The sequence below is a fragment of the Bombus affinis genome, chromosome 15 (genome assembly GCF_024516045.1).
Source record: "Bombus affinis isolate iyBomAffi1 chromosome 15, iyBomAffi1.2, whole genome shotgun sequence".
NCBI lineage: Eukaryota > Metazoa > Arthropoda > Insecta > Hymenoptera > Apidae > Bombus > Bombus affinis.
Window position 1 is genome coordinate 5,511,177 of NC_066358.1, and position 13,094 is coordinate 5,524,270.

General features: G+C 37.7%; 1 protein-coding gene across 7 annotated transcripts in view; it reads right to left on the reverse strand.

The window, feature by feature from the left end:
• The window catches only part of LOC126925044 (venom dipeptidyl peptidase 4), a 512,928-nt gene that overhangs the window by 225,433 nt on the left and 274,401 nt on the right, over positions 1 to 13,094 (reverse strand). For all 7 annotated transcript variants that reach the window (XM_050740197.1, XM_050740202.1, XM_050740200.1 and 4 more), the window contains 2 exons: positions 11,815 to 12,002; positions 9,061 to 9,255 (listed from right to left, as the gene is read on the reverse strand). In XM_050740197.1, the coding sequence (XP_050596154.1) occupies positions 9,061 to 9,255; positions 11,815 to 12,002 (383 nt within the window). The remainder of the gene's footprint in view (positions 1 to 9,060; positions 9,256 to 11,814; positions 12,003 to 13,094) is intronic.

The window sequence follows — 13,094 nt, forward strand, 5'->3', positions numbered from 1 at the left end:
CGTGTTTCGTTTTCCTCTCAGAATCTAAGCTTTCAGCATCGAGCATCGATTTTCTCACCTATAGAATTTCACTTTTTTTTCGGACAATGCGCGTTGTCTTCGATCTTTAACGAGTCACTCGCGAATAAGGCCACGCTCCACTTTGCCTCGCCATTCTCGATCGATCTTATTCGCTTCTGTATCGTGCTAAGAGTCAAATGGACCCGTAGTTATTTGAGCGCGTTTAATATTGGACGACTAAAACGTAAAATTTTCAACAAAATATTCGAATAAGATGTTCCCATTCTTTTCTGTGCTTTCGTTTTAATGGACAAAGCGATGTTTAATATCGTAGGAAAATTTCTATCAAAAGATTGTCGTGTAGAGAAAAAAAAATGATGAAAAGATGAAGATCCTTTCTCTTGCAAAACTTATATTCTACCGAAGAAATTGTTTTACAAAATAATATATAGAATATATTTATTATAGATAATAGAATATATTTTACAAAATATTTCTACAAAAATTTTAAATATTTTGCGATAAATATTAAAAAAAAAAATCATTCAGATCCTCCAAAACGCATCCCTGCATGAAAAATTACGAATTGGTCATTCTGATTACCTCAACAATTCTAATCTCGAAGAAAAATGAACGAGAAAATGAGGAAAGAAAGAACCATAGGCGAACAATCTCGTTTCTCAAAATTAATCAGACCACATAGACCAATTTCCCTTATTGTTTCGGTGTCACATCTAAAAATAATCTTCACGTAGAACAAAATTGCGGAAAGATCGTGAATTACCATTCCTCGTCACTTAGCAGGCATGATCGAAGAGAATCGTTAGTTTAAAGTGCCTAGCGTGGTCTGGAGTTTAATCAAAGTTTCGAAAGCTCGGCTGCTTTCGTGCCTGAGGCCGATTGACGTATCGGAACCCCTATTCCAACCCTGACGAATGAATCGAGAAGGTTTGGTTTCTTTGATTCGCGGAATGGTTTTTCTTTAATTAGGATCTACGAGATTCCACCTTTGAATACCTGATTTAACTCATAGGGGAATTAGGTTCGCGTACGAATCTGGCACGATCACTCTCGACTAACACGAAAATCTCTGCCACGGTAATTTCAGGAAATCAACGAAGTTTCCAAACTTTCGAGCACTTTCGACCCCTTCGACTATCTGCTTCTCTAACCTTGCGACGATGAACAGTTCGCCACTCAATAGACAAAATTGTACGATGATTTTTTGACGATTATTCGACGATACAACCAGTCTGTAAGTAAGTAATATAAATATAAAAAATAATTGCTGGAAAAGTCGATAAAACATTACTAAAAATCGTACGTGAAAATTTATTCACTTGCAAATTAATTCGCTCATTCGTTGTATATCTTTCTTTGTCTATTCTTGTCAAATAGTGTTTGTTACACCTTAATGCGTGGTTTTATTAATTTTTAGTATTTTTTTTACCGTACTATGCTTTCTATTTCGGATTTGTATCTTTCATCGCGCGGTTTATACGTGGAAAGAAACCTATGTTGAATTTCAATTCTGGAATGAAACATGGCTGTAAATTACATGTAAATACGAGAAGACAGATTTCATATTATATTCCAAATACGTTACACATGCAGAATGTTTCGGAAAGTTGATCATAGTACGTAATATCTCATAAAGTGTATCATATTATATTTTCTCACTACACAATTTCCGGGCCAACGACTTCTTAAAATCACCAAGTATAATGTATAACTAAGTTTTCACATTCCAAAATCTTCATCCGTTAATAACATTTTTCGTATCTGTTATCTTTCTCTTATCTTCCTCGAAAAAATAAAGAAAGGGAAGGTTCTCGCATTAAATACTAGTCAAGGTCAGGAAAGCAATCGCGCTGGATGGCAGAGTCGATCGCAAACATCGTGCGACAAGGGTTAAGTTTGTTCTCGCGCCCCCTATTTTTTCACGCCGCCACTCTTTTTTCGGTTTTTTCCCTCCACTCTTCTCTGCCGGCTTGTTTTACCACTCGTTCCTGTATTTTATTTCCTTCCCTTTCTCTTTCCTTTTTCAATTAAGAGCTACTTCGACATACGCAAATTGACACACATCGGATCGAATAAAAGAGAAAATACACGAGAAAGAGAGAGCAGAGGGTGAACATGGTAAATTGAAATCCGAGGCTCTCGAAAATAATCGAGCCGTCGTTTTTTCCGACGAACGCGTCCTCTCCATCTCCTCGAGCATCGCGCTGAAATATTTCACCCCTATCCGCCGCTGGCATTGTGATCCCGCATTTTAACGGAACAACCAACCAAAGGCGGTTGCCTCGGCTGAATTGATCCGCCGCAAAAATATTCTTTTTTCCAACTGGCGGCAATCTTTTCTTTCTTTCGTATTAACCGCCCATTCCTCTTTTCCTTCTAGTCGCTTACGATGTCGCCGATTTTCGCTCCATTCTTATTCAGCGATCAGCCATCTCGTTTCATCAAACATCGTCAGACAAACACAGTCAGCAAACATCGTGGAATAAGAAATTTGGAAGATCGCTTGTCGCAATGTGGTCTCAGTCTGATCTCTTTTAAACACTTTCGTGTACGATTCTTAGTGTTCTCAAATTTTGTCCATTTCTGGCAATCGCGGCGATCTTTGCCTTTGTCGAGCTAGACATTAGTCACGGTGGATCTTCTTGTCTTGTTAGAAAATATGTTTCGTGGCTGCTAAAAGTTTCCAATTAAAGAAAAACCGTGTCGTATCGTTGAGACAAAAAGTTTCTGAAAATAAGAATTCACTGCACAAGTATACGCTGCTAATATGCACCATATTTTTCCTTAGAAATCTGCGTACTTTATACGAAAGCTTTGCAAGAAAAATTCTATCAAAAATAAAATTAATTTAAAAATTAATCAAATTAAAAATTCATTTAAAATAAAAAAATAAAATTAATCAAGAACAACTCGAATAACTCGATAATTTATATCGGGATAGAGCTATAACTTACGCTGAAAACTTTCGACAGTCAGCGTAATCGAAGCGAAAGGGACACGAGAGAAACTCCCACTACCCTTTGCTTATTCTTCTGATGATTATTCAAACATCATATTTGTCATTATGAAGTGAAACGGAACAATCAAAGGACTATCTTTTATCGTCGCGAATAATCGTATTCGACGTAGCTTGTGTACTCAACTGTTTCCGACACCGGTTCGTGCCACTTTGTGGCACTGTGTGTAATTAACTTCGACGCCGGTCTGGTAGATGTTGAAGACGCACAGAGATCAAAGGGAGGGAAGACAGGCGAGAGAGATAATACATCCGCACCAGAAAATCCTTGCAGTTGATACTGTATTTAAATGTAACAATAATACATTTCAATTCGTTCTCGTTATTAACGTGTCACTCTCAGTTAATTGTCTCATCCATTTTCTTCCTCTCCATTCTTATATTGTAGCTTTCTCTCTCTCTCTCTCTCTCTCTCTCAACCTGTGTTTCACACTTGTTTCACACTTCGTATTCCTTTTCCCGCGCTTTTTTCCCGTGCGTCATTTTTTACTCGCTCTTTATGTTATTTAGTTCTCTGTACCTCGATCTCGTTTCGCTTTCTGTTCTTCGTCTCTGCTCGCAGTTCTCGTTAAACATTCCGACTACGCGAGATTTCTATGCCTGCGACTTTTCGCATTATTGTTTTATGCATCTAAATGGAGATGCTACAGTCGAAGATAATCAGAGCTCGTGCAAACGATGGTGATTCGTTTCTCATTTACGTAATAATATTTCTAACGAGCCACGATCCATTTTATGTCGATTCGTAATTAAGGGTGGATAGATTTTTTCGAAGATCCGTTGCCCTGTCCCTCGATTGTTCGCTAGAACTTTGGCAATAACTATTCGTCGTAACGAGTTTCTCATCGAAAATCAATTTTACAATCTTCCAATTTTCCACAATTACCTTCAACAAATCAATTTCGATCGATAGACATTAGCAACATTAGCGACACAAAAGCGGAAAATTAAAGCCCGTCGTACTCGCTTGGAACACTAGTTTCTGTATTGCCAGATATTTTTTAACAACTTCATTATCTTCTAACGAAAGTATGAAAAAGTTGCTGCGAGAAATGGCGCTCGTTCTTCGGATATTTTCGCGTGTAAGTTCGCGCGAAGTTTCAGGCATTAAACATTATTAGATAAGCGCAACAGTTTAGTTATATAAAATCCCTATTCGTGTTCATCGTGAAAAGCAGATAACAAGCTCCATTTCTAAAATGAAAGCTGGAACGAAACCCCGCTGCTATTCATGTAGAGACATCGTGTCGAATTCATCGTTCCCCGATGTAAACGTAATATTCATCCCCTTCGATCCGCACCTAAATGGATCTCGGAGCCCCGATGGAAAAAAGAATTTATCTCTCGATCACAGGGTCGGTTATTCACCGATCAAGCGTACCAGGAACAGCAACATCGTTGGTTCGATGACGGAACAAAGGCCGGGAAAAAACCACTGGGAAAACGAGTTCCAGAGTAGCTGACAAGGGTGGAAGAATAGGGGCGCGTGAAACCACGACACAAGCTAGATACTGATGAAACTAATTTGGTGGTTCTTCTGGAAATTCTATTCGACCCATTTCTTCGCGGATAAACGTGCAACATTTTTAGGAATTATTTAATTGTACCCTTTCAGGGATTAGCCAGAATTTTTCCGTAATTACGAGAATGTAACGAAAACAAGAGACGACATAGTTGCTGGTATACTGAGTATTTTATAATGAACGTGATAATTAGACCGTGAATGTTTGTGGAAATTCCTATTTTTATGAAGCTACGTAATTCGGGAAATAGAAGAAATTTGGTTCATTCAAAAAAATATTATACGGAATACTATGGCGCAAAAATATTTTATGATGAATAGAGTATATATATACATATATGAAATAAAATATAATGAAAACAGGAGATGCAGCCTCAAAAATATTTGATATTCTACAGAAAATGTAATAATCAGACTAGAGATGTTTATGCAAATTCCTATTTTCACGAAGACAAAATTAGAATTTTCAAGCAGAGATTTGTTTCGTCGATAAAAATATTACACTGGTGGAAAGAAAATTTCAAATTGATTGTGCGTATACAAGTACTGGTCATCTTTGTATTAGTCTTTTGCTGCTACGTCGATAATAATCTAGAATATATTCCGGAATATACACGGAGTTTCAGCAACTGAACCAAGCTACGGCTCTCAAATCCAATCCAGTACTCTTCCTTTTTGCACGATAAATTCTACAAAATTAGAGCTTTTCGAATTTTCTAAACTAGTTAATTTTCAATCTATGTAATAAGCGCTTTAATCAATTATCCCTGTCTACACTATAGCACCTGATTTAATATTGAATACGTTAAACAACGTTCCATTATATAAATAATGCCCCTAAAAATACGAATCCCCATATATATCCGCCATCTAGTAACAACAAATCTTCCTACTTTCTCGAAGATAACCCCTCCGAAGAAGCTCTTTTATTTATCGATTCTATCAACCATTTCCTGTCGGAATCCATCGCGAGGATGTCATTCCCATCGCTAGAACAAACGACAGACAGAGAGAGATTGATAGGGATCGCAAATCGGCCGAAGGAGCAGGAAAGAAGAAAGAGAAGAAAAAAGAAAAAGGGAGGGAAGAAGCAAATCTGAAAGAGGGGCGACACTGGGGGATGAGAAACGTCGATAAAAAAGTGTGGGTGTGGAGTTATGCTTGGAAAAAAAAAGACAGTGAGCAAGGGGAATAGAAAATAACGAATGAAAAATGAAAGAAAATAAAAAGGGTAAAGAAGAAGGACAGGAAGAAAGAGGGGTAAAAAATTAGGCGCGAAAGAAGGAAGAATCGAGGAACGAGAGGGGCAAAGAATGAAATAAAGAGGGTTGGAGGATGGTGACAGGGACGCAGGCTCGACAACACCCCGTGCAATAGGCCAAAGGTTAAAGAGAGCTAGCCGATTCCGCAATCGCTTGGCTGGCTTCCAATTTCACGACTCGCTTTTTACTGGCTGAACGCGCTGCGACGCGCCAGCAAAACATTGCAACGTGGATACCAGCTTCTAAGTTGGCCAACAGAAGCGCTGTTCGACCATAGAACGCTGAATACCAACCCACGAAATATACCTCACGGTTCTCCGCGTGCATCCGTCCGCCGTTTCGACGGCGATCCTCCTTCAAGATAACCGAAGCGGAATCAATAACTGCCGGAAGATAAGCGCCTCCTCGTGCAACTGACCGATAAACTGTCGCTTCTATCGATTTTACTACCCCTGATCGATTTCTTGTTTTCTTCTGCTCGAATTTTAGAGGAAGCCCCTTTGGGGGGTATACATTTGGTGATTAATGGGATCGAGAAAACGAAGATCGTTTAGGGTACATGATTTAATTTTGGAGATATCAGGGAGAAGAGAACATTGGCTGGCTGTTGAAAGATGTATTCTTCGAAGTTTAGGCAACCTCCTCAACTCTGTCGCGTTTCTTGCGACACTTTTCCATCGGATTGTATCTTTCGATCAGTAGAAAATCTCTCAAGCGTGAGGAAAACACGAGAATTGTTGAATTCTCGTTCCAATCGTACAAGGCTTCCTCTTGATTGAAATGAAAGTGATGTCAAGAAATAAAAGACTCTAATATTAGGGATAAGGATTGAAAATTATAATTTAGTCACTTTAGTTATTTCAGTATTAATTAACTAGTTGTTTATAAATATTCATAATAAAATATAAATTTTCCCCAACATTCCAGCAACAATCAATAGACCCATAGACTGTGCCAAACTAATTCCAAATTAATCACGAAAGAAAGGAGACTCATCGCGGCGACTCGAATTCGTTGGAGTAGTAAGGTTTCGTCGTGGCGCTAGTTTGTTAGGTGGATTAGCGGATTACCGCGTCGGCTGGCGATAAGTCAGCGTCTGGCACGACGACGGAACGGTTCCCATATAATTAGATTCGCTAGCTAGCTGCACTGGGAATTCTAAGAAACCCACAACCATTTACTCTGTTGTTCGCGCTGTTCGAAAAATCGCGTCTTTTTCGCGTTTCTTCGTCCTATGGTAGCCAGCAGCTCGACGCAAAAGAAAAATAGGAGCATTTGAATTTCGAGGCTGGAGAATGTGGGGAACGGGGGCGAGACGAAAAACGAGGCTGTCGTTTCTGCGTCGTTAATTTTGCACGCGTCGCGGTTTCAGTTCCGCGCCGCGACGATGCTTGGCAACTTTTTCGCCCCATTCTAACCCTCTCTGTTGGCTGGTGATCACTGTCCCACGAATTCACGTGTAATTTTGTCCATCTCGCTCGTTTTTATTGTAGTTTCGGGCGACCAGTGTTGGTACAGTTCGACTCGAAATTAATTCATTCTGAATTTCGAGTTTGAAGAACTTTGGAGATAAATGTACAGTAGTACTGTGCAAATAGAACTTCTAGCTTATTTATGATGGTTATCTTGAAACTGCGAGTCGTTGCACATTTATAGGAAATTTAATGAAATAACAGGAGACTCAGATAATGGATTTACGATAAATATTCATTTTATACTAACCGAGGATGATATAATGGATTCTCCACTCGTTTTCGCTTTAATTATTTCTAAAAGATGACTAGGTTACGGATATTTATGAATTTAGAAGAATTTCAGAGATATAAAAATACTCAAAATGCATGTAATATGCAAAAATATATGAAATATATAATAATGTACAATATTTCATAGGTAGAGTAATTTTCTACCTAAGTTTCATCTTTTTGATTATATTAACTTATCGCTTAATTTGCGTCTTTTACGAAATACATCTATTTATTAATTAGATCAAGAATTTTACACAACGTTGCACAATTTATATGAAATGGCAAAAATGGTAAAAATGGCAACTGACGAATTTTTCTTTCAACTCATTGTCAAAATCCTGGCCCTTTAGAACGTCAAAAAGTAGAGTAACTTTGATCATTTTTTAAATAGGATAATTCATGCTGCGTCGCTGACGAGGACTTCGATTTACAGAGCTGACTGCGGTGTAACGTTCGCGTAGCGTTTGGCTGGTTTGATAGAACGGCGTTAAATTTGTACAGCACCTGTTAAATTCGCATTCTATCAATCGAATAAATCAACCGATCGACAGAGAGAGAAAAGTGAAAGGAAAAAAGAAAACGAGCCAGAGACGGGTGGGGGCACGTCATAAATTGACTTATCTCGATGTCGGCCGCAATATCGGTTTGCAGAGTCGTTCGAAATCATAAAAAACCGACCAGCCCGTACAAATATAAATCGGCATCCCTTTTGTTGACGTACGAGCATTAAAAATGCATAGAATAACAAGGGCAGTGCGTCTTTTTGCATTTAAAGCGACCGGAAGCGGTACTCGATAAATTGCACCCGGGGACATTTTACATGTAAATAGAGAAAATGCGAGGGCGCGAGCGTGACAGGGAATGGATCGTAGAACAACGAAATTAGGGGCGTCGCGATCAAAGCCCCTGCGAACGGCACACGATGAAACTACGACATTAAAATCCATTTGCATTTTTCACCATCACATCCACCACGAATCACTGACACCGCCAATATTCCCTGATGAAAAAAGCAAATTACACCCGGCATATTTAAAATTTAAAGCACTATCCTGTTTAAGATGCAAACACGGTTTTTCTAACGGCCAACCCGATTAATCTCAGCCCTTTATATACACGGTGCCTAAAACCGATCACGAGCAACCATGACCAGAGTAAAAGAGTCTCCCGTGTTTCGCGAATAGCCTTGGTTCTTCGTAACTTTTACTAAACATTTAATAAACACTCTTCTTAGATACAGAGACAACGAATTTATAGTAAATCGATCTAGAACATCCTCTTTAGAACAGAATTACAATCGCGTTATAGGATCGAAACTTCCTGTTCAGGAGATCGGCTCGAATTAGGTTCGGTCCTCGAATTGAAATTACAATTCTATCAGCGCTTGATATGCCTTACGATAGAACGAAATAGACTCGACCGTATCAGATGGTGTAGCATGCAAAGTAACCAGGCTTCTTCTTTTATGGATGAAATCTAGACAGTGCTCACCTGGTTACGTTGATTTGATCAGCGATCTCGACGGTTCCCAAGTTTCGATATCCAGCGAACAGCATGCCGTTGTCCATTAGACCGGAACCACGGCCGTCGATCGTTGCATAGATGATACTCTTGTTCGTTACAAGGTACGTGCCCCAATCGACATTGAACTTCTCCGTGACTTGATACGAATCTGGACCTCCGTATCTGTCGCAAGAAAATTCCTGATAAATTCAAATACTCCAGTGGATGATTATTGCTCCTGGGGTTATAGCATTGCGAAGAGATTGGATTAGATCAGGCTGAAGTCTATAGTTTGTTTCAGAATTGTTAGAACAATCGACGATATTTGCAGTACAAATTATCGTGATTCGTGTTTTCTTCATACAGTATCTCCTTGCACGATGATTCAACAGCTGATAATATTAGTGAATTGATGAAATTGCTTTGCGAAGTTTATCCGTTTTAAAAGCTAATGAAGATATTTGTAACTTTCGAGGAAATTTGTAAAAAATTGTAACGTCGAACACGTTATGTAAATGTAAGTTAAATACTATCGAAGCTAATGACGTTTTATTCATGAAGAAAGCTTATAGGAAGTAGTATAACGCAATTTTGATCAGACCGAAACATTATATTGCCATTATAGATAATATTGCCATTAATATGGAAAAGATTTTGAAGTAGTAGTATGAGAAATATAAATTATATGCATCAACAATTTAACTAATTGATAATTAAATGATATGCTGTGGTATTTATAAGAAATGAATAAATTGTCACATCGTGTAACGTCATTATGAATTGCTATAATATAATATATCGATGTAATGAGGTTCGGTATCTCCGATAAATTTCATTTGATCTTTTGATTGAATTTACGAGCGTATAACATCGCGCGGATAATATTTGTCAAAATACGATCGAATGAAATTATGTAGTTTCGCTTTTGCCCTTTCCCTTTTTATCTTTAATTTAATCAGAGTTGGATAATTGAATTTATGACGTTTGGGTGTTGGAGACTGTAAATTTTCTATTTCCAATAGTAGCACGCACATACGAATGTCAGACAATTATCAAACAATTTCAGTCGAATAGACGAAGAAAACCTAATTCAATTATTCACTTTAATTCAATCATTCAATCGAGTCGTGCGTTTCTATTTATACACAGTCTAATTCGTTTGCAACGAGTTTCGTCGTACAATCCAATTTTCGAAACTCGAATTAACGTCTGGCCGAGTTCGGCCTCGATCAAATTTATCAATTAACCTGTCCAACAATTCATCGCAACTTTATTCGTTTTTCTTCCTTTCTTTGCGTCGTTTCTCTCGTATATCTCGACAAACGTTCGACCAAGAAAAATCTCGGATTTAACTCTGCTATTCTCTCCCGATTAATATAACTCGAAATAAAAATTATATTACAACGGATATCGTATCTTTGAATATTTGTAGATATTGAAATGTTACGTCTACTTTTTGCGCATTTTGCGTTTCTTAACGGCAAAGATATTATTGCGTGCTTATGAGCCAAAGAAAAATCGAGGGGAACAAGGTTCGTTTAATCGATTTATGCGACTCATCAGTGGGACATACGGAAAGTATACGCGACGGTTTCACGCAAGACCTCGATTTTCATATTCGATTCGCTAATTAAATGCCAGAGCGGATTCATCAAAATTCAGAAGGCGCGTTTACACGGAGTCGAATGAATTTCACGACGATATTCCCGAACGACACCTACTGATAGGGCAGATGGTGGCAAAAAATTTTTGATAAATGACACGCTGCTAGTGACGCGGCCAACGCGCCACCCGAGTATTTTCCGCGCGCGTTTCTTTCTTTTTCTCCATTCGGCACGAATAATTCCGATCCGCTTCGAAGACATTAAAGCGTATTCATGGCGGCCTGCAGCATTTGCATACGCGGAAAAAAGGGACAACTGCGCGAACGGAACATCCAGGGAAATCAAGCTCGATTTTAAACGTTTTCTCTATTTTTACACAGAAAAAAAAAGACAGGAAACGAAAGAGAAGAGAGATATATAGTAAGGAAGGGTTATTTCAGTCACTCAAGCTTTAACATCTTAATATTCAATTACGAACTTTCCATAGAATAATGAAATTCGAATACTTGCAGACACTGTTATGAATATATTGTGCGTGTTATACGAAACGTTTAGAAATTTCATTAACACTATTATGAGACCCGACTATCAGGATTATATTGGTAAAGTTTGAAACCAACCTAAGGGTATTCGTAGAAATTACAAGATATTTAACGCAAGTATATATTTCGTAGAGATCGCCGAAATTAATTACCCATTATCATTATTAATTTAACACTTGTTATATGTTTAAAATGTCTATTCTCTACTTATATAGATTTTTTATTAAATATGTATGTTTGTAATAAATACCCTGTAGCTTCTAATATATAAATTTTCAGATTGTTTTTAAATGTAACCAATATAATTATAACAGTTGTATCTCGTTACAGTACTAATGAAATTTTAAGATCTTTTACATAACACAGACGATATGGACGTAGGAGTCTCCTATGGCGAGCGTCTCTAAATTAAGCACAAACCAATTTCCATTTATTTCGACCGCTAGAAAGTACCAAAAGCGTCGTAATATTTTCTTAACCTTTTGTAGCTTGACTCAAATAATAACTTCTTAACTACCTTCCTCTAGAACTCCTTGATTTTATTCGTGGTTTTACCCTGTGTCCGTCTATCCGTGTGCAGAAATGAGATTACTCACACGAAAATCAGCATGGGATATTTGGTGGCGCCCGACAAATCAGCATTTGGTGGAATCAGTAGTCTGACACGGGCCTCAAATCCTCCGGGAACCGGCACCTTGTAACGGCGCACCACCGGTTGCGATTTCTCCGCGATAATCTCGGAAACCGCCTCGTTCTCCTCCCATGCCAGCAACTTCGAAGAATCCTGAAAAGGCGAATTGCATGGAAATGTGACAAACATCATTCCCATAGAGATAAAGTAGAGAAAGTTAATTTTCCAAGTTGAATTAAATTTCATTTTTATTATATTAGTGTTACAGGCGGTATTTTATATCGTTTTACGTTTTTCTTAATTGCGTTTACCGTATTTCATAGAATTTTTTTATCAGTACAAATACATCCATTATGTTTGAAATATCATAAAAATCAAAAATATAAAAAAAAACTTGATATTAAATTTTACACTATTTTAAATTTAATGACATTACATGTTTAAAACTGAGGAATTTTGATATACATGAGAAATGGTACAGATGAAAATGTATGTTTAGAGTTCATTACGCTTATTATGAAGAGGACGCGAGGAAACTACGAGGCACTAGCGTACAAAGTAGATTTAATATTATGTTAATATCTTGTTGATCCTCCCTTTCTGTAGGCGAGGACAATATGCAATTTTCTTAGGATTATTTCGTTATTTCGTTCTAAGATCTTTGTCAGCAAAACATGTACCAAAAATGTATTCTGCATATTCTTTGCGAATACGTTCAAATAGCAAAGAAATTAAAAATCTTGCTTGTAATAATTTTTGTTGATATCACCAATACATACATTCTTATGGCAATATTTCAATAGAGTGTCATTCTAATTATAAAATACGCGTGGACTCATTGAAACCATGCTAAGAGAAGAAAGACATTTTTTTGAATAACCTGAATAGTAAAATTGTAACAGAGAAAGCTCTGACAAAAAATTATTCAACGTCATTTGCATAAAAATCGTCGCTGCCGAAATGTGATAATTATTTTTAGCCAAATAATATTTTTTGTTTCGAGCATTTTTCTATCTCCTCGCTTTCGTTTTATTTTTTTGCTCGTCTCTAAAGGTAAAGTATTACCATTTGGTAGATGGCCCAAGATTTTTGCTCAGTGCTCTATGTATTAGAAGCTATCGAAGATTCTCGGTTCACGGTCGTTCAATATTTATCCAAATAGCGGGTGGGAACGGTTGGTAGAAAAACAGTGGCGTCTAAGTTTCAATCGATACCGAAAGGCGTCTCGCCATCCTCTCAGAGGAC